Raw genomic sequence first — 17,082 nt, forward strand, 5'->3', positions numbered from 1 at the left:
GGGGTCCCTGGATGCTTGTCCGAACTCCGAATGCATTTGACGACCAGGGGAATGAATGGCTTGCTTTGAGTTAAATCGATTCTTGATTGATGCTAAACTTTGGAATAATAAAGATACTAAGACTTGGTCTTTGTTATTAATGATGACTACTAAGTAGCTGCTCTAACATGGAAAAAGCACATGTAGCTGTTGCAACATTAAAGTCGTTAATGGGTATATCCTGGACAAGCCTGGAAACGTCAGATGCTTCACATTATGCTTTCTGTGGCTCATGACGTCGTGCTCATAGCTAGAAGCCAAGTTGCTCTTCTAAGCATATCATTGTGAACCTTGCGGTTTCTGAGAATGAGCCATGTTGTCGACGTGTGGCTTAGAGTTCGACTCAACAGCGCAACTCTTAAGCCTCGATACATTGTCTCGCCTAAACTCACTCATAAAAAGTGATTGCCTCCTCATTTTGAACAAAAAACTCCGGTAATATAAATCGTTTGCACCCTTGGCCTTTGTGCTGTTGTGAATGGGTATCGTGTGCCTGTTTGAGTGGTCGCGCTCAAGGAATTTGAGCCTCGGTCCCTTAGTCTCGTCGACGGGGCCTGGGGCTGGAGCTGCGTCTGCGATGGTCTCTTGACCTTGATCGTCGGCGGTCCCTGCTCCTATCTCTTCGTCGTCGATCACTCCCTTCGCCCGCGTCATCTTGGTCACGGCCGCGGCGATGTCTGCGCTCATCTCGATCCCGATTCCGCTCTCTGGGTCTGTCCTCGTCTCTGTCCCTGTCGTGATCACGGCTCCTACTTCTTCTGTGCCTCCTGTGGCGACGTTCACGGTCTCGGCTCCGACTTCGACTCCGGTGTCGCCTCCTTTCTCGCCTCTCAGAATCATCATGGCGCCGCGATCGTTCCCTCTTTCCGTCCGTAGGTTCCTCGTCGCCTGGTGGCCCGCTCGCCGGTCCCATTTGTCGCTTGGTCCCGACTTCGACTGCGTTCGCGCCAGAGCTATTCCGCACAGGAGGAGGGAGCCCTAGAGCTGCAGCCATGGCATCTTCCTCTGCCTCCTTGACCTTTCGTAGCTCCTCTTTACGCTCCCTCTCGCGACGTTCCTCCTCCGTCTCGCCAGTCTCATCGTCCTTTCCCGATTCGTCATCGGCTTTGGCGTACCAGTTGAGATCGCGGCCCTTCTGCCATCGTCCGACGGGGGCCTTGAGACTGTGTCCGAGGTAGTTTTCGCGGTGGCTCGAGGTTGCGACGTCGTCCCAGCTGAAGTTGACGCCTCCTCTGGACCCAGACTTGCGGATGCTGGAGAGCAGATCCATGGTGGGAGTGGGATTGGGTGATGAGGAAGATGGGAGTTGTTCTTCTGGGCGCGCAAGACGTTTGTTGTTGTTGAGATTGAAATGTCGATTTGGAAGTTGAAAAATCCAAGGTTGAGTTGATGCGCTGCGACGCCACTCAAAGAATTGCGGGGCGATGCACCTGAAAGATCCCTGGAGCGCGCGTGTGAAGCTAAACCCCACGTCAAAGCTCCGGAGGGTGACATAAATAACGCTGTATCCCGCTGACAATAGATGCCCGCCTATTTCTTGCACCCACGCGGTTTGCTTCCATCTTGAATCATCCCTGGGCCATCGTCTTCAACCTCCAACTTCTTTGAGTAAACATCACCAATCGCCATGTCAAACCCCAACGACCCCCCTCTCGACGAGATCCAATGGCGCTCCCCGATTGCCATCGCCAACATGGGCGGCCTGCATAGCAACAGCATCCTCTTCTACTTCGCCGAGTCGCCCTTTTTCGAACGCACGTCTAACAATGCCGTCGTCTACAATCAGGCCATGAACAATTCGGCCATGTTCTCCGACATCCAGACCCGCGAGGCCTTTGAGGGCCGTCTTAACACTATGGCTGGACTCGAGTTTCGCGTCGCGGAGGAGCCTGCTGAGACGGGACCTGGGGCTGGTACTGGTGTGTGGGTGATTCGCAAACAGACACGGCGGAAGCACTACGAGGCTAGGGACGAGATCATTGTTCATGCTTCGTACTTTGTGGTGGGAGAGAATATCTATATGGCGCCTACCCTCAATGACATTCTAGCGGCGAGGATCGTAGGTTCAATGATGCTGTCTCCTTGGCTGGCAACTCTAACCTGGCGTCCAGATGACAATGTCCTCGGCGATCGCGCGAGCAGCATCCTCCGCTGAGAGCATCAGAAAGTGGCGTCCTTCTCTCGGCCACGTCTACCAACTACCCTCGAACCAACCCCCAGCACGATCCAAGGCCCAAGATTCTGCTGCCGCCACGCCAATGCCCGAAGAAGCAAGCAAGGCCTCCGCTCTTCCTGCGACGGCGTCTCAGAAGGACGACGAGGCATCGCTGGAGAGGCTTGTGGAGGAATCTCTCATGGTTCACATGAAATATGGCGGAGAATACATCGATGAGAACCCCATTACTGGTCGCCCAGGAGAGTTCCACCTCTCATCTACTGGCCGCAAGGTCATCCCTCCGCCTCAAATTACCAAGTCTGAGGGCATTGGGAGTATCAGCGGGCCAACTATCAATACCAAGGTGGACGACAAGAAGGACGACAAAAGCAAGACGCCCAAGTCAGCGACCATGTCAAAGCCGCGGCGCAAGAAGAGCAAGATGTTGAGCACCAGCACACCCGCTGCATCCTAAGGTGGGGATTCTGGCAGCATGGGAACGGCGTTCTGGAACAAAACGGGAGTTTATGCTTGAAGTTTGGTAGATACCCAATACAGTTGAATTACATATCCCTTGCCGCCTACTTGGTTAAAGCTGTTCAGCTGATGGTGTAACCGCCATCGACTGATAGAACGGCGCCTTGGATGAAGGAGGCCTTTGAGCTGGACAGAAACAAGACCGCATCTGCTACCTCCTGGGGCGTGCCTTTTCTCTTCATGACTGCGGTCTGCACAATCGGATCGTCATCTGGGAGCCCAGCCGTCATGGGCGTTCTGTCCAGGTTAGTTGTTGCTCGTTGATGTGAATATTTGAATCAGGAGAACTCACTCAATGATTCCAGGACAGACACAGTTGACCCGAATTTTGTGTTGCGAATACTACAAGTCTAATGAGCTCTATATCCTAGGCTATTTTTGTCTGGGTACGAGAACTTACATCAATAGCATCACTCTTGGTCAAGCCGATGACGGCCGCCTTGGATGCGCTGTATATGGCTAAGCATCAAGTATTAGCTGCAATTATACGAGTTCTTAGTGGCAGAGACTCACGAGCTTCTGGTCTTCCAACGAGGCCAAGGTTGCTCCCAATATTCACAATCGAGCCCCTGAACCCCGGCCGCCCATCATGAGTTCCCAAGACATCCTGCGTCGTCATGTAATTCAGTTCCTCACGCGCACAGAGCCACAGTCCACGGAAATTAGTCTGCATAACTTCATCAAACTCTTGAGGCGTGACATGATGACTTGTCTTTGAGGGACCATAGATGCCTAAACAAGACTCAGCACATTATCTCTCGTGATCCTGATCAGCATACCAGCACAGTTGACGGCATAGTCGATACGGCCAAAGTGTGCAATGACGAGTGTCATGGTCTTGAGGACTTCATCCGTGTCGCAGAGGTCGACTTCAAATGTGTACACCTCTGCGTCCTCGGACACGGCCTTGATGGCGTTCTTGGTCTCGGCGAGGCCGGGTCCGTTTTTGGCGAAGAGGGCGAGCTTGGTGCATCCTTCTACTGCAAATGATATGGCGACTTGTCGCCCGATGCCTTGGGTTCATAGTGTCAGAGTCATATGGAGTGAATGGTTCGGTTTGAGTGAGTGCTTACCGGATGAGGCGCCTGTTACGAGGGCGACCCCCGGGAAGAGAGTAGTTGTTGCTCCAGACATGATTTACAAATAGGTATCTTAAGATCAAGTAGTCGTTCAATTGTCAGATGAAGCCGTTGAACTGGCAGTCTCATTTATTAAACTTGTCTTCTATGAAGTCCTCGGGACGCTGTGTGATGCTCGCATAATGACGTCGAGTACATCCAATAGGACAACACCATTCCCCTTCACACTCAGAAGCTCGCACAGTATCTCGACCGCCATGTGCCGTTGTATATAACCATGAGGTATCTTGTCTATGAACTTTTCAACTTGTAGTGCCTGGAAGAAACAAACTGTCATCCGCTAACTAATCACTCCACAATCCATCCCTTGCCGGGAACCTTTCTCTGCTTCACCTTCTTCGCAGGCAGCGGCCATCCCTGACCACCCGCGCTCTCGGCCCTCAGATATGGGACGACGAAGCACTCCCGCACGGTAGCTCCGTCTGCGCCAGCAGCCGTCTTGAGCTCCTTGATCGGCTTGCCATATGAAATGAGCGGCGTTCCCTTGGCCAGTCCTGCTAGCTGTCCGCCTGTCACATCGGTGAGGGCGTGCATCCTGGTTTTGGGCCGCTTCTCCGAGTCGACGCCCGATTGTGTGGCTCGTTGGAGGTATGAGTAGACGATGTACTCGGGACACTCCTGGACGCTGAGGTGGGCAAGGGGCGATGTGGGATGGATATATACAGCACGATCGCTCTCAACCTCTTGTCCAGTATGAATGGGCATCAAGGGGATATAAGGAACATCGATTGGTCGTCGAGGCTTGCGATACTGCTCAGGAGGGTTCGGTGTAAGATCCGCCCGAATAGCAACCTGATCGACAAAGCCAGCCGCAACCATCTGCTTCAGAGCGGCAACCTGCTTCGGCGACGGAGGATCCAGCTTGTCCTGGTACTTGAGGTTGGCAAAGGCAGCCACGTTTGTCCGCAGGAGCTCCGTGATCTGTCTCCGCAGCTGCTGGATCTCCTTGAGCACCTTGAACCGGACAAAATGGCTTTCGCACCACTCCTCCGTGGGCTCATGTGCGAATTCTCCCACGACCTGCAGGAGCTTGATGGCGTCGGATCGATCGTCTAGGTAGCAGAAGTTCTTGTGGACCGAGTTGAACATCTTTCGCACATTGGCCTGACGATCCTCGGCGATGACATCTGCCGTGGTGCGGATGACAGTATCGTCCTTTGCAGTCAACGCTGGAACTGCTTGGTTCTCAGGGAGGAAGACTTCAGCGGCAGACAAACCGGCCACCAAGGCGATCGTGTAGGGGAGACAGTCATGCAGATGGCCAACCAACAAGATGCGCGCAAACCGGGGCGACAAGGGGAACACCGACATAGTCTGGCCAACTGGAGTAACCTGACCGGTAGATGAAATGGCCGAAAGATATGTCAAGAGCTTCTCCGACTTGGCGAGAGCCCTTCGGTCTGGGGGAGTAGGGAAAGGGAAGTTGACAACGTGCTGCAGGTTCATGGCCTTCAGCTGCAACACGATACCCTCGATGGGCATGCGCAGCAACTCGGGATCAGTGAACGATGGGAAATCTCGTTCGTAAACCGCAGAAGAATAGAGCCTGTAGCAGTGACCAGGGCCTGTACGACCAGCACGACCAGATCGCTGGTTCGCACTCGCCTTGCTGATCCATCCGATATCGTAGCTCTGAACACCACTGAGACGGTCATACTGTCTCTCCTTTGATCTTCCACAGTCAAAGACATAGCGGATGCCAGGGATAGTCAAACTAGTCTCAGCAACGTTGGTCGCCAAAATGATGTTTCGTGTGCCCTCAGGAGCAGGCTCAAAGACTCGCATCTGCTCTCGAGTTGGGAGGAGAGAGTAGAGTGGAAGAACTCGCATCTTGAGAGGCGCAACTTCTTGGTCTTCCTCGATCTGGAACTCATCCTCATCCTCTTCATCGTCCTCATCGGAGGGAAGATCATCCAGATCATCACCTCCATGGTCATCCACGTCACCAAACTCAATATCTTCCACCTCAACAGGAGCCTCGGTGGCAGATATTTGCACCTTGGGCCCCTCTGCAGTCCTAGGACCGCCGAAAGCAGCCTTAAGTTGCTTGCTGAGTTGCAAGATCTCGTTGCGGCCAGTCAAGAAGACTAGGATATCGCCTGGGGGCAGCTTCTTGTGGCCTCTGCTAACCTTGCGGAACGCCTCGTCAACATAGTCGTGCTGAGTTCTTCGAGAAAAGTGGATCGTGACAGGATGCTGTCGACCCTCGACCTCGAGAACAGGCGGTGGTGTCGAAAAGAGAGTAGGGTTCATGGTGAGATCTTCGATGCGCAGCGTGGCGGACATGATGATGAGCTTCAGGGGCTTAACAGTGGGATCCTCCTGTGCCAATTCTGCCCGAAGCTTGATGACTCGACTGAGCATACCAATAAGAATATCAGTGTTGACACTCCTTTCGTGGGCCTCGTCAATGACAATGGCAGAGTACTTCTTCAGTGTAATATCCTGAGCAACCTCTCGAAGCAGCACACCATCAGTCATGAACTTGATAGCCGTCTTGGGGTCCACCGTGCCCTCGAATCGGATTTGGTATGCCACCACTTCTGACCTGTCCCCAAGCTCCTCGGCAACTCGCTTCGACATACTCACAGCAGCAACTCGACGGGGCTGTGTGATACCAATCATGCCGGGAGTTGGCGAGTCAGGAGAACCATATCCAGACTCGTAGAGGAACTGTGGGATCTGAGTGGTTTTTCCAGAACCCGTAGAACCGCAGATTACGACAATGTCGTGGTTGTGAATAGCCTCCATCAACCTCTGCTCCTCTGACACGACAGGAAGCTTGAGCCTCGCCTCCTGAACTTCCGGCGTCCTTGTGACAGACACGCTGTATACTTTTCGGTTGATATTCTCGGTCGGCTTCAGCTCCATAGGCAAAGGATCTTGCTCAGGGGCTCGAGGGACAAAGTTGTCTGGTTTCGGGATTTCGAGGTTCGTTGTCGTTCCTTCGATCGATTGGTAACCCAAAGCTTCATTTCGCTGCTGATGAGCCCAGGCCTTGAAAGATGATGACCTTTGTGCCTTTTCTCCATCATCATCCTCCATATCTTCGTCTTCGTCCTCAGATTCTTCTTCCGAATCTTCCTCAGACCCCTCGCTGGAGCTCTCGCCATCCTCGGATTCCTCTTCGCTCGAACTCTCGTCTTCCTTCTGGGGCTCGGCCGCATCGTCGCTGAATCCGTTCCATTCGTCGCTTTCGCTGCCGCTGTCTTCAGACTCCTCGGGTGATGGAGCTTCGACTTGGGCTAGGGAGAACTTTGATTTGACACCGCCTCGCTTTTGTCGTTTTTGGATGACTGGACGTCCCTCGTCGTCGACTTCGAGAGGTCTCTTGAGACCTGAGCCAACTGCCGGCGCACTGATCGCTGGCTTTGGCTGTGCTGGTGCTTTGGAGGCGCTTTCAGATTTGGTCGGCTCCTTTTCCGCCTCGTCTGAATCGTCTTCCTCGTCGCTAGAGCTCTCTTGATCCGGGTCAACCTCCTTTCTCTTCTCAAGGAGAATCTTCTCTCTCTCTTCCTCACCACCCTCCAGACCCGCCTTCTCCTCCCTCATCGCTCTCCTGATAGCCTCCTTCTTCGTCTCGCGACCCTGACCCAGCGATCGACTACTAGAGAACAAGCTCGTATCAATCCTGCGGTCCGCGAGCTTGGCGATAAGCTCGCGGTTCTCGTCCTTGCGCAGCTTGCCCTCAATGTATTTTTCTAGGCGCTTCGCCTTCTTTCCGCTCATCTTGGCGCCCTCTTGTCGCAGCTCCTCCCTCATCTGAGCCTTCTTGGCCTCGCGCTCGGCCTTGGCCGTGGGCAGAAGCTCATCCTGGTTGGTGTCTTCAACCTCATGACGGGCGTTTTCTTTTGCCTTTTCACGGGCGAGCACCTTGTGCTTTCTCTGGCGGGGGACGTATTTGGCCATGTTGGGATATTGTCTATCAGGGCGACAATCAATCCCTTGAAAATGACACGAATCGACGATTTGTCGCGATTCAATGAGAGCAGGAACCGCGACAAGGAAATTCATGAAATTTTGGGACGGAAATCATTCTGCCTTTTCTCACCGCTAGAATCTGAAGCCTCTTTGAGCTTAGTGCGGGGTGGTGGGGCCGCTCTAGACCCAACTCCTTGTGATGGCCCAGCAGCTACCAAAACGTCAAGACCGTCAACCTCCAGACATTGACAATAACTTGATTCAAGATGGAAGGCATAGATGTTAGAGAGGACTCATTTCCCTCAAGATCTCGCGAAGCTTCAGGTCTCGTCAACGGAGTTGCCACCGAAGTAACATCTACCAACTTCTCCGACAAGATCCTCCTCACCATCTCTCAAGAAGGCCGTCTTTCACAATGGGTATGCTGTCCTCAGAATTCAGTTTCGGGTCTTGCTAACTGTTGTATTCTAGATACAAGTTCCTCTGACAGGGTCCTCTGCGGGTGTAGTTGAAATGACTCTGCCCAGCATGAACAAGGGTCTCCTCCCATCGACGCATCTTACGCCCACAACACTGCTCGGCGGTGGTGGCGAGGAGCGTGAGACTCTTGGGCAGTTATACGCAGCGCAACTCGCAAGTCATCTATCTCTAAGATCACCAGATGATCGACGCATTCTTGTCGTGGGCCTTGGTCTGGCCAAGACCGATCTCGAGAGGGAAGCTTTCTTTGATCTTCTTGAGCTTGCCCAGAAGGTGCTGTGAGTATTAATGAGAGGCGCATAGTTTCTGGACAGGGGAAAACAAGGACGCCGCTGGAAATTGTCCCTTATGCACAAGATCTGCCTTGTTGAATCCTGATATCTGGTGGCTCTGTGGACTGGCGTACGGCGACCGCTTCGCGAAGTGCAACGGCACAGTGCAGAATCCACATCGATCCTCTCATATCCCCTTCTCAAGCCAATATATGGGGACGGATAAGTGAAGGAGACAAGATTATTTTATAGAACTCAAGGAGGCACTACATCAGATGAGAATGTCTCGCACAGCATTCAAAATCACGATGACTGACCCCATAATGAAGCAGCACATATACAGCCCAAATACGGTCAAGCATTCATGTATTCATTAAGGTGCATTGCCAACCACAAACCCTGAGTAAGCCTGCCGGCCTCTAGACAACGTGTCCGAGCTGTGTGCATATCTAGCGCTCAAAGTACAACATGGTCATTCGCCCTGCTTTTGAATCTGCTACGAGTGTGAGAGTCATTGTCGGTCAGTCAGTAACGGCAAGCTGAAGCTCGTATTGACCATAGCAGTGATTGCGAACTCGTCAATCACGGGAAGAGAAGAAATGGTAGCTTCAAGCAACCAAGGAAACGGCATGCGGGGGGAGGAATATCAATCCATCGTTCATCCAAGTCCAGCTTTCAGCGTTAACAACAATAACGTAGATGCTACTGTACAACTATGTTCATGACGATGATGAAGCTGGTCGACTCTTGCGATCCCTGTTGCGATACTGTTAGTGATGTGCTCAACCACTCAAAGGGCGTCTCAACTTACGTGCTCAGTCTCCTGGACAGCTGCTGCAACTTGGTATCATTGTTGGCCTCCTCTGCGGCCTTCTGCAGCGCCGTCTGTCGCTCCTCCTCCTGATGCTTCACAACCTCCTCATGTGTAGGGGGCAGCCTCTCGTTCTGCAAATCAACCTTTCGAGCGTCTTCGAATGTGTTGATGGCGTTCTTCAGACCCTCAGCACCCAGCATGAGTGTACCAGCCGGCAGTCTTCCACCAGAGACAGTCTTGAGCTCCGTGACCTTCTCCGACTCCTCTCGCAGAACCTGGAACACACGGGACAATCGTCCAATGGCGAGAATCTTGTTCTTGATGGCTCTTCGCCTGACCTCGATCGACTCGGGATCCTGGGACAGTGCAGGTGAAGCGGGCCCAGGAGAGGTAGAAGAGGGCGTCTCCTCCTTAAGCTCTTCCTCGGAGCAAGTGCTGAGAATGGCGATGAGCATATCGGTGATCTTCTCTCCAACGAAAGGCAGAGACCAGGTGAAGACGTCCATGAAGTTGGGGAGCCAGTAAGGGTGAGGAGTGCAGTTGAACTGTCGGATGTTCATGACGTTGTTCTCATACTTCAAAACAGCGGCCTTATTGTTGTAAACATCGAGGTAGTTGGGAGCGGAGAAAATGGTCATGACGCTGGGGAAACCAGTGGTTCGGGTCTTGCGATACATTCGGTAACCAGCATCTTGGGCCTCGTGGGCGCGGATAATGGAGAGAAGATTATTCTTCTCCAAGAAGGCGCAGGCGGCAGGGTAAGAGAAGAAGTACGAGCAACCTCGGACATGGTTGTGCAAGAAGTAGTCGCTGGTCTTTTCCTGGCCAAAGTCTTCAAGGGGATCGGCCCAGAGGATGTCGCACATGAGGCCCTGGGTGGGAGGCTCGCGGAAACGGTCAATCTGGGAAATGTCAATCGCAAGTCTTTGCATACAAAAGGAAACCAATACGCACGCTTTTTAGGTCATCGAGAGTATGGAGCTCGGGGCTCAGGCCACCATGAATGCAGAGGAACTGCTTGTTCATGACAGCGGCGAGAGGAAGGGCGCAGAAGGACTCCATGCAGGCCTCGTACACGACCTCGGAGTACTTGTGCTTGCACTCGAGCTTGAAGGTGAAGTAGTCGGTCAAATGGCGACACTCGTGGTTTCCTCGCAGCAGCCAGAGGGTCTTGGGGTAGTGAATCTTCAGACACCACAGGTAGAGGACACACTCTATACTGAAGTAGCCACGGTCGACGTAGTCACCGAGGAACAGGTATCGGGTCTCGGCAGGGTCGCCGCCAACTTCGAACAGCTTCATGAGATCGTAGTACTGGCCGTGGACGTCACCGCAGACAGTGATGGGGGCATCCATCTCGAGAAGGTTGGGCTCGGCGCGCAGGAGCTCTGTACCCTTGCGAATGATCCAGAGAGCCTGCTCCTCGGTGAGGCGGCCCTCGCGATAGAAATGCTGCTTGAGGAATTGAATGTCGGGCTTGGTCTGAGTCTCGTCCTCGAAGAACTGGTCGTCCGTAGGCTTGTACATGGCGGGTGCTTGGACATCTACGAGGCGATTGCAAGTCAGCTACACGAACACCAAAGTAGAAATGGCATGGCCATGGCGTCAGAGGCTGTATTGAAAAACGGGCGGCAACATTGAAGACACACGGGAGAGGGTGCAAATGTGCAACGGGTGGTTCTGCGACAACAAAATCGATGATGATGGCGGGGTTGCGAGTTGGAGGGGATCTCACGCACCTTTGCACACACGCTCCAAGGTGCTGACCTGGGCGCCATCCTCCATGGTATGGATGGTGAAGTCGATCTCGGGGACGGGCTTCTTCTCCTGAATCGCGCGGATTGCATTATCGACCTGGACGTTGCGCCGCTCCTCAACAGAGGGCGGAGCGTTGTACTCGCTCTCGGGGTCCATGGCGGGCGGCTAGGGGTTGCGGCGGCGACAACGAGGGGGGGAGTGTTGGCCGAGCTGGGCGGCGGTGAGAATAGAAGCTACTGCTGCTGGTTGTCGAAAAAAGGATGGTCGTCAGGGCCTCGAGTGCCTTCAAGAATGATGCGACGGCAGCAGAGCGTTGGGGGGGTGAAGGCGCGGGAGGAGGAAGCGTGAGGGAGGAGGGGAGCTGTGGTGGTTTTGAAGGAGGACGGTTGCGAGATAGGGCTGACAAGAGGCGGGAGGGAAGGTGGAAGGTGAGAACTCTCCTCTCAGCAGCCAGGAGGTGATGGGTGAGCAGTTCAGTTCAGTTCACAGAGGCAAAAGGTAGGGGCCCAGACCGGACCCAGGTAGCTTGGGGGGTAGGTCTATGTACTGAAGCCCGCTTACCTAGGTGGCGTTGTACCTGAAAAGGCGGGCAGAGGTACTTTTGGGGCGTTGAGTTCTTTCAAGCCCGACAGCACCTCAGACTCAGCGGGCGTCCTCGTCGGCCCAATGAGAGACGTGGTGATCCCAGCAATGCTCTCTCCTGTGAACTCGCGTGTCCATGATTGCAGCTAGAGCGTGCAACATTGCCCCCCTCCACAGTGAAAAGCGGGCTGGAGAAGGGGACCATGATTTTTTTTTAGGTCTCATAGGGGATCTGGGAAGCCCAAACTCGACCATATAAAATTGCGAATCTACCGCACCTGAAACGCATTATTGCTATTCCATTCACGGCGGAAAACCAGGAGAAAGGAGGGGCCTGATCCCCCTGGTACGGACTCCCGTGTCTATGATTGTACCTTGATCTTGCTTGGCATGGTCAAAATGCGGGCGGGAGAAGGGGACCGATGCCCTGGAGTATTCCATATTTTTTGCGCTGCTAGACCCGGCCCAAGGCCCAGACTGTCACCGAAGCTGGGGTTCAAGTCGACAGATGGAGCGGTGAAACGGTCAAACGGTCAAACTCAGCAGTCCGAGATGGGGTATCGTTGGTTCTTGGACTGGAAATTGATATCCTGGATCGAGGCTCCCAACTCTCATCGTCAGAATGTCTCAGCGAATCTCCAACTTCTATTTTCTGACATTCCTTGGCCCCACGTCACAGCCCAGCCTACCTTGTTCGCTGCCAGCATTTTCCGTCACCTTTTTGACTACCAATCAAGCCAGAAAGGCTATTACCCTTCTTCCCCAAGATACGCGAGCCGCGAATGATGCATGCTGGAACCTCGCGAAAGAAGAATTCCACACAATTACAGTACAAATCACGAACCCCGTGAGGCCGCCAACTGGACAGGGGCCTTGCCTCGGCTGCCTCGGTGGTGTGGTTGGCAGCCTGATAGGGGGATGATCAGATCGGTTGTTTGTTCCGTTCCGTCATGGATAGTCCCGTCTGGTCTATTTGTGATTCCGAAATGACGTTCAACGGTGTCTATTCGTAACCGACAAGTGTCCTAGGCCCATCTTTTTGATGTCACAAGTTGCGAGGTCGACGGTGTCGAGAATACCAAAACGCTTGGCTTTCTGATGGATGACCACGTGCCCTTCGAATAATGCCCATCTCCGTGTCAACAGTAATCCAGAGTCAGCCTAACATGCCAAGACATAAATTCCCAATTGCCAGTTCAAAGCAGACAGTAGCCCCCGTCAATGACCATGTCCAGGCCTGTTGTATACGATGATGCGTCGCTAGCCAGGTACAGGTATGCACCTTTGAGTTCATTGGCCTCACCCTCCCGTCTAAAGTCATGTTATTAAGTTGCCGGAACTCAAAGACCGTAAACTCACCCCATGACTGTCCTATCCTTCCAAACCTTCTGCATATCGTTGTCGGCAAACTCCAGAATCTCCGTCTTGATGTATCCAGGCGACACCGTGTTGACTCGGCCGAACCCAGTCCATTCTACAGCCAGGGACTTGCCTACATCGTCATGAGCCTCCAATCTCATTATTGTCAGCATAGCACTTACAGAACTGGATTACCGCCGCCTTTGACGCATTGTACACGGCCTGCTTCTGCGGAACGTTGACGATGCTCCCGCTGATCGATGCTGTAGCGATAAAGCTACCTGCAGCAAAGTTCTCCAACGGCTTACCGTCCAACGTTGTTGATTCAGCCTTTTGACGTCTGAAGTGCGCCCCTGCGCTTTTGGCGCACCACATTACGCCATCAACGTTGACTTCCATCACGCGGCGTACCGTCTCTGCAGGTCCGTCGATGAAGTTGCCGTCTGTCCAACTGATGCCTGAGTTTGCGACAAAGACGTCAAGCCGGCCGTTGAACTCGGCGACGATCTCGTTGATAACTCTCTCGACGGCCTTGTGGGAGACAACGTTGACTTGGTACGCTCTGCCTGTGTCTTGTAAGCACAGGTTCAAGCTCAGACGGCGTGGCGGTTGAGAATAAGATTCGAGGATTAACGGCAACTTACACTTGACGCCATATTCCTTCTCAATCTTCTTGGCTTCGTCCAATGCCTGTTTGTTACTATTGTACCATATGGCAACGTTGGCGCCCGCCTCAGCAAAGGCATGAGCAACGGCAAGTCCGATGCCTGCGCCGGCACCCGAAACGATTGCTGTTCTACCCTTGAGGGAGAAGAGAGGCATCACTTTGTCGGACTTGGGAGCCTCCATGTTGTCATGGTGAAACGAACCAGTCTTCTCGTCCATGCTTGCGGCTTTGAGCTGTGTATGAAGAGGTGAGTTGAGGGAAGGTCGAGTAAATCCAGGTCTAGCCAGGTTATATCTGAATAGTGCAGTGTGACACCCAACCAAGAACGTAGCCGTGGTTCTGAATAGCCCCAAAACGGGCAACAAATCAAGAAGGACATCAGAAGGACCAACCACAGGGAAGTTCCTATCTTATATACGCCCATCACAATCTACCAAGGTCCCCGACGTCTCCCCTCTTCCCCCCTCGATTTCGTCCCATTTCAGAGACAATTGGCAAGCCACTGCTGCCTGAGATTCACTCGTCATCGACAAATAAGCCACGAACCCCGGCCTCCAGTGGATCCCTCCACGATTCTTTGAGGTTCGTGCAGAGGACGAGGCTTGCGCAAACCCCGTCCCCACCGTCTCACGCACCTATCACAGCCACTGTTGAACTTTAGTCCGTTTGAGATACTTGCTCTTGTCATACAGTTTCTGTAAACAGCCGTCTTCATGATTCTGGAAGGGTTACGTTTTAGGCCCTGATACTGCCCACTCTCCTTCATGCCCGCCCTGACTAACGCGGGCTCCCGGTTCGGCCACGCCTGTGAGAGGCCGAAGACCCCGGTCTTGTGCTGCACTCTGGGGTTTACGCAGCGGCCTATCAGTGGACGGTCTTGAAAGATACCATGGTGGAGGCACCTATGACTCTACGTGGTGGGATTTCCGTGGCACAAAAGATGGGGTTGCTCATGTCTGTTTTATTCGTTGACCTCATGGTCGAGGAAGTTTGCCGGGTTCCTTCAATGTTGAATGAGCGAACACAGGGCGATGTGGAATCATCCCGCCGGCAGTCCAGGGCTGTTTATGCCTGGCTCCCATCATGGTTCCCTACCTAATACCGCGCAAGATTCCTAGGTTGAAGACCTCAACATATAGCTACTTACCTCACAAGAAGAAGACGGTAGATATTCAAAGGAGAGCCTCAAGGTGCTCGAGTGATAGCCTCGTGCTCCTGCTTGTTCTCTGTTGGTTGCCTCGACCTCATGTTGAGGTTGCGTCCAATAACCGTTTCGTGGGGGAAGTTGGTCTCGCGGTAACGAGACATAAAGTCATCTCGGGGAGCTATGAAGTTCCAAGTCAGTCAACATATTCGGCTGCATGGCAAAGGCAAGACTCACTATAAGCTCCACAGATTCGTCGAATGCCCTCGAAAGCGCTTCGACCGTGCATGACACGCCAGTTGTCAAAGACTATAATGTCATCAATATCACCATGCATGACCAAAGGCGCTTATTCCACTTACTGACGACGCGGCCTGGCGTCAGCTGGAACCAGTACTCGCTGCTTCGGCGGCGAATAATCTCATTCCACTTGCGAGCTGCACTATACCACTTCTCGGCGTTAAAGACATCCAAGATGCCACGGTCATCATTGTTCCAGCGAACCCGAGTCAGCTCGCCATTGTCCTCCTCGATGACAGGGTATGTGCGGTCCGGCACGATGGCAATGCCCTTGTTGCCGCTGGCGTGCCATGGAACCTGAATCGATCGAAGGGTCTCGTACGCCTCGGGGGACTCCTTCTTCAGTGTGCTGGCAATGTGGAAGCCATCGACAAGGAGTGATTGGCCGCCGAGAGCATCATCGGTTGGCTTTGCGTTAGGGGGAGCGTGGTGGGACAGCAAGTGGAAGGCCTGTAGGCCAGCAGGCTCGCTGAAGTAGGTCGTATCTGTGTGAGCAGGGAGGGCAAGGTTTGTGTACGCCGTGTCGGCTAGAGCGAGATCTGGGATGAAGTCGTAGAACCCTCCGTAGTGAGTAGTTCGGATAGGGCCAACCTTTTCCAGGAGGGATTCAGTGGCCTCTGGTGTTGGGGGTGTGTCGACAACGAAACTAAATCCATGCACCCACTGCGATAATAAGTTAGGAGAGGTCAATAATTGTCACGAAATACTTACGATGTTTCTGGTGAGATCAGCCATGCCCTTCTCATCAGACTTGTCCATGACAGCATCAAATGCAACCTCGGGAGGTGCATCCTCGATGCTTGAATTCCAGAACACTCGAGTCCTGGCTTGTTAGTGCCATTGAAACATGCTGTGTTCAAGAATAGCTCACTCGTCTTGGCCGAACTGCTCGGCATATCCTCCCTCGAACCAGCTGTCGAGCCAGGACCAGGGATGTTGACTCTTGTGGGAATCAGACCCTCCAACAACAGTCAGTCAGGCACAACAATTCAAGGATGGTCAAGCATACACTGAACCTCGAGGTGCTTCTCAGTCTCTGAGAAATTGACTGGGTGGACGTCCTCTGGCAACTACTACACGTCAGCCCAATCGTCATCTCGAATGGTTGCAACACTCACCTGGAATGTATCAAAGTTTCGCTGCCGCGTGTCCTGATTGACGCACTGGGTGCACTGGCAGTTATCCCTAACCCATCCATCAGCGCTTCGACGAAACAGTTACGCGCGGCTGTGTACTCACCGCAACCACAAATTGGGACTAACGGCCCCGATACGTCAGTGACCATGATCCTACAAGCGCGGCAGAGCTAAGGGTATCATCCGACTTACAACGTCCGATGAGCAGGGCGTCCTTGCTCCTTGCGGCTCAGGCTGATTTTGGATCCATTCCCAAGCGCGACAGTTCTGCCACTGGATGACCATCTCGTGGTGGATGCCTTGAAGCCGGCAACAGCATGGTTGCGCGCACGTCTGGCTGCAGAGCGGCCCAACAGAGCGGCGCTATAGATGGAGTTGATTAATTAGAGACGAGGTCCCATGCCATGATAGGAAGTGAGACAGGATGGGGATTGGATGGTGGCACGGTACCTTGAGGGACGAGTAACAGCACTGAGTCGGCCGATCATTGTGTTGTACTGATCTGTACCTTTGGCGGGGAAGCAAGTTGGTTCCTGAAACAAAGAGGCTATTTACTCGCCAAGAGCTTGACGCAATATCACTTGAATCTTAGAAGCGGCGGCTAATTGATGTCAAGACTGAATTGTCGAGTTTGACGTTGTTGAAGCAGCATTCAGTCCATCTATTATGCCTCGGCACATTGCCGGAAGCCCCCGATAATCGCATCTGAATTCCCGACACCCGCATGAAGTTGACACTGAAAAGGGCGTTGACAGGGCGGAACTACCTAGAGGTGTCGT

General features: G+C 53.2%; 8 protein-coding genes across 8 annotated transcripts; 2 read left to right on the forward strand and 6 right to left on the reverse strand.

Annotated features, from left to right (window-relative positions):
• Positions 1–574: 574 nt before the first annotated feature.
• NCS54_01154400 (MMtag domain-containing protein) lies at positions 575–1,309 on the reverse strand (the record flags this gene model as incomplete). Its single annotated transcript, XM_053156817.1, has 1 exon — positions 575–1,309. The coding sequence occupies one exon, from the start codon at positions 1,307–1,309 to the stop codon at positions 575–577; it is 735 nt and encodes a 244-aa protein (XP_053012792.1).
• A 357-nt stretch (positions 1,310–1,666) lies between these two features.
• Positions 1,667–2,669, forward strand: NCS54_01154500 (Mediator of RNA polymerase II transcription subunit 6; the record flags this gene model as incomplete). Its single annotated transcript, XM_053156818.1, has 2 exons — positions 1,667–2,098; positions 2,151–2,669. The coding sequence occupies 2 exons, from the start codon at positions 1,667–1,669 to the stop codon at positions 2,667–2,669; spliced, it is 951 nt and encodes a 316-aa protein (XP_053012793.1).
• Positions 2,670–2,793: 124 nt separating this feature from the next.
• On the reverse strand, positions 2,794–3,865 carry NCS54_01154600 (Hypothetical protein; the record flags this gene model as incomplete). Its single annotated transcript, XM_053156819.1, has 6 exons — positions 2,794–2,968; positions 3,024–3,073; positions 3,132–3,190; positions 3,245–3,463; positions 3,511–3,744; positions 3,805–3,865. 6 exons carry the CDS (start codon positions 3,863–3,865, stop codon positions 2,794–2,796), a joined length of 798 nt encoding a protein of 265 aa, XP_053012794.1.
• Positions 3,866–4,158: 293 nt separating this feature from the next.
• Positions 4,159–7,779, reverse strand: NCS54_01154700 (Hypothetical protein; the record flags this gene model as incomplete). The annotated part of the gene is made up of 1 exon (XM_053156820.1): positions 4,159–7,779. One exon carries the CDS (start codon positions 7,777–7,779, stop codon positions 4,159–4,161), a length of 3,621 nt encoding a protein of 1,206 aa, XP_053012795.1.
• Positions 7,780–8,057: 278 nt separating this feature from the next.
• On the forward strand, positions 8,058–8,553 carry NCS54_01154800 (Hypothetical protein; the record flags this gene model as incomplete). The annotated part of the gene is made up of 2 exons (XM_053156821.1): positions 8,058–8,210; positions 8,263–8,553. The coding sequence occupies 2 exons, from the start codon at positions 8,058–8,060 to the stop codon at positions 8,551–8,553; spliced, it is 444 nt and encodes a 147-aa protein (XP_053012796.1).
• A 709-nt stretch (positions 8,554–9,262) lies between these two features.
• NCS54_01154900 (Serine/threonine-protein phosphatase) lies at positions 9,263–11,271 on the reverse strand (the record flags this gene model as incomplete). The annotated part of the gene is made up of 4 exons (XM_053156822.1): positions 9,263–9,299; positions 9,355–10,259; positions 10,312–10,901; positions 11,097–11,271. 4 exons carry the CDS (start codon positions 11,269–11,271, stop codon positions 9,263–9,265), a joined length of 1,707 nt encoding a protein of 568 aa, XP_053012797.1.
• A 1,622-nt stretch (positions 11,272–12,893) lies between these two features.
• On the reverse strand, positions 12,894–13,941 carry NCS54_01155000 (Hypothetical protein; the record flags this gene model as incomplete). The annotated part of the gene is made up of 4 exons (XM_053156823.1): positions 12,894–13,008; positions 13,057–13,189; positions 13,239–13,622; positions 13,701–13,941. 4 exons carry the CDS (start codon positions 13,939–13,941, stop codon positions 12,894–12,896), a joined length of 873 nt encoding a protein of 290 aa, XP_053012798.1.
• A 967-nt stretch (positions 13,942–14,908) lies between these two features.
• On the reverse strand, positions 14,909–16,791 carry NCS54_01155100 (Trimethyllysine dioxygenase; the record flags this gene model as incomplete). Its single annotated transcript, XM_053156824.1, has 10 exons — positions 14,909–15,048; positions 15,105–15,176; positions 15,230–15,830; positions 15,879–15,990; positions 16,039–16,126; positions 16,177–16,237; positions 16,286–16,352; positions 16,407–16,424; positions 16,496–16,666; positions 16,754–16,791. 10 exons carry the CDS (start codon positions 16,789–16,791, stop codon positions 14,909–14,911), a joined length of 1,368 nt encoding a protein of 455 aa, XP_053012799.1.
• Between the last annotated feature and the right edge of the window lie 291 nt (positions 16,792–17,082).

This window comes from Fusarium falciforme, chromosome 9 (assembly GCF_026873545.1).
Source record: "Fusarium falciforme chromosome 9, complete sequence".
NCBI classification, from domain to species: Eukaryota; Fungi; Ascomycota; class Sordariomycetes; order Hypocreales; family Nectriaceae; genus Fusarium; species Fusarium falciforme.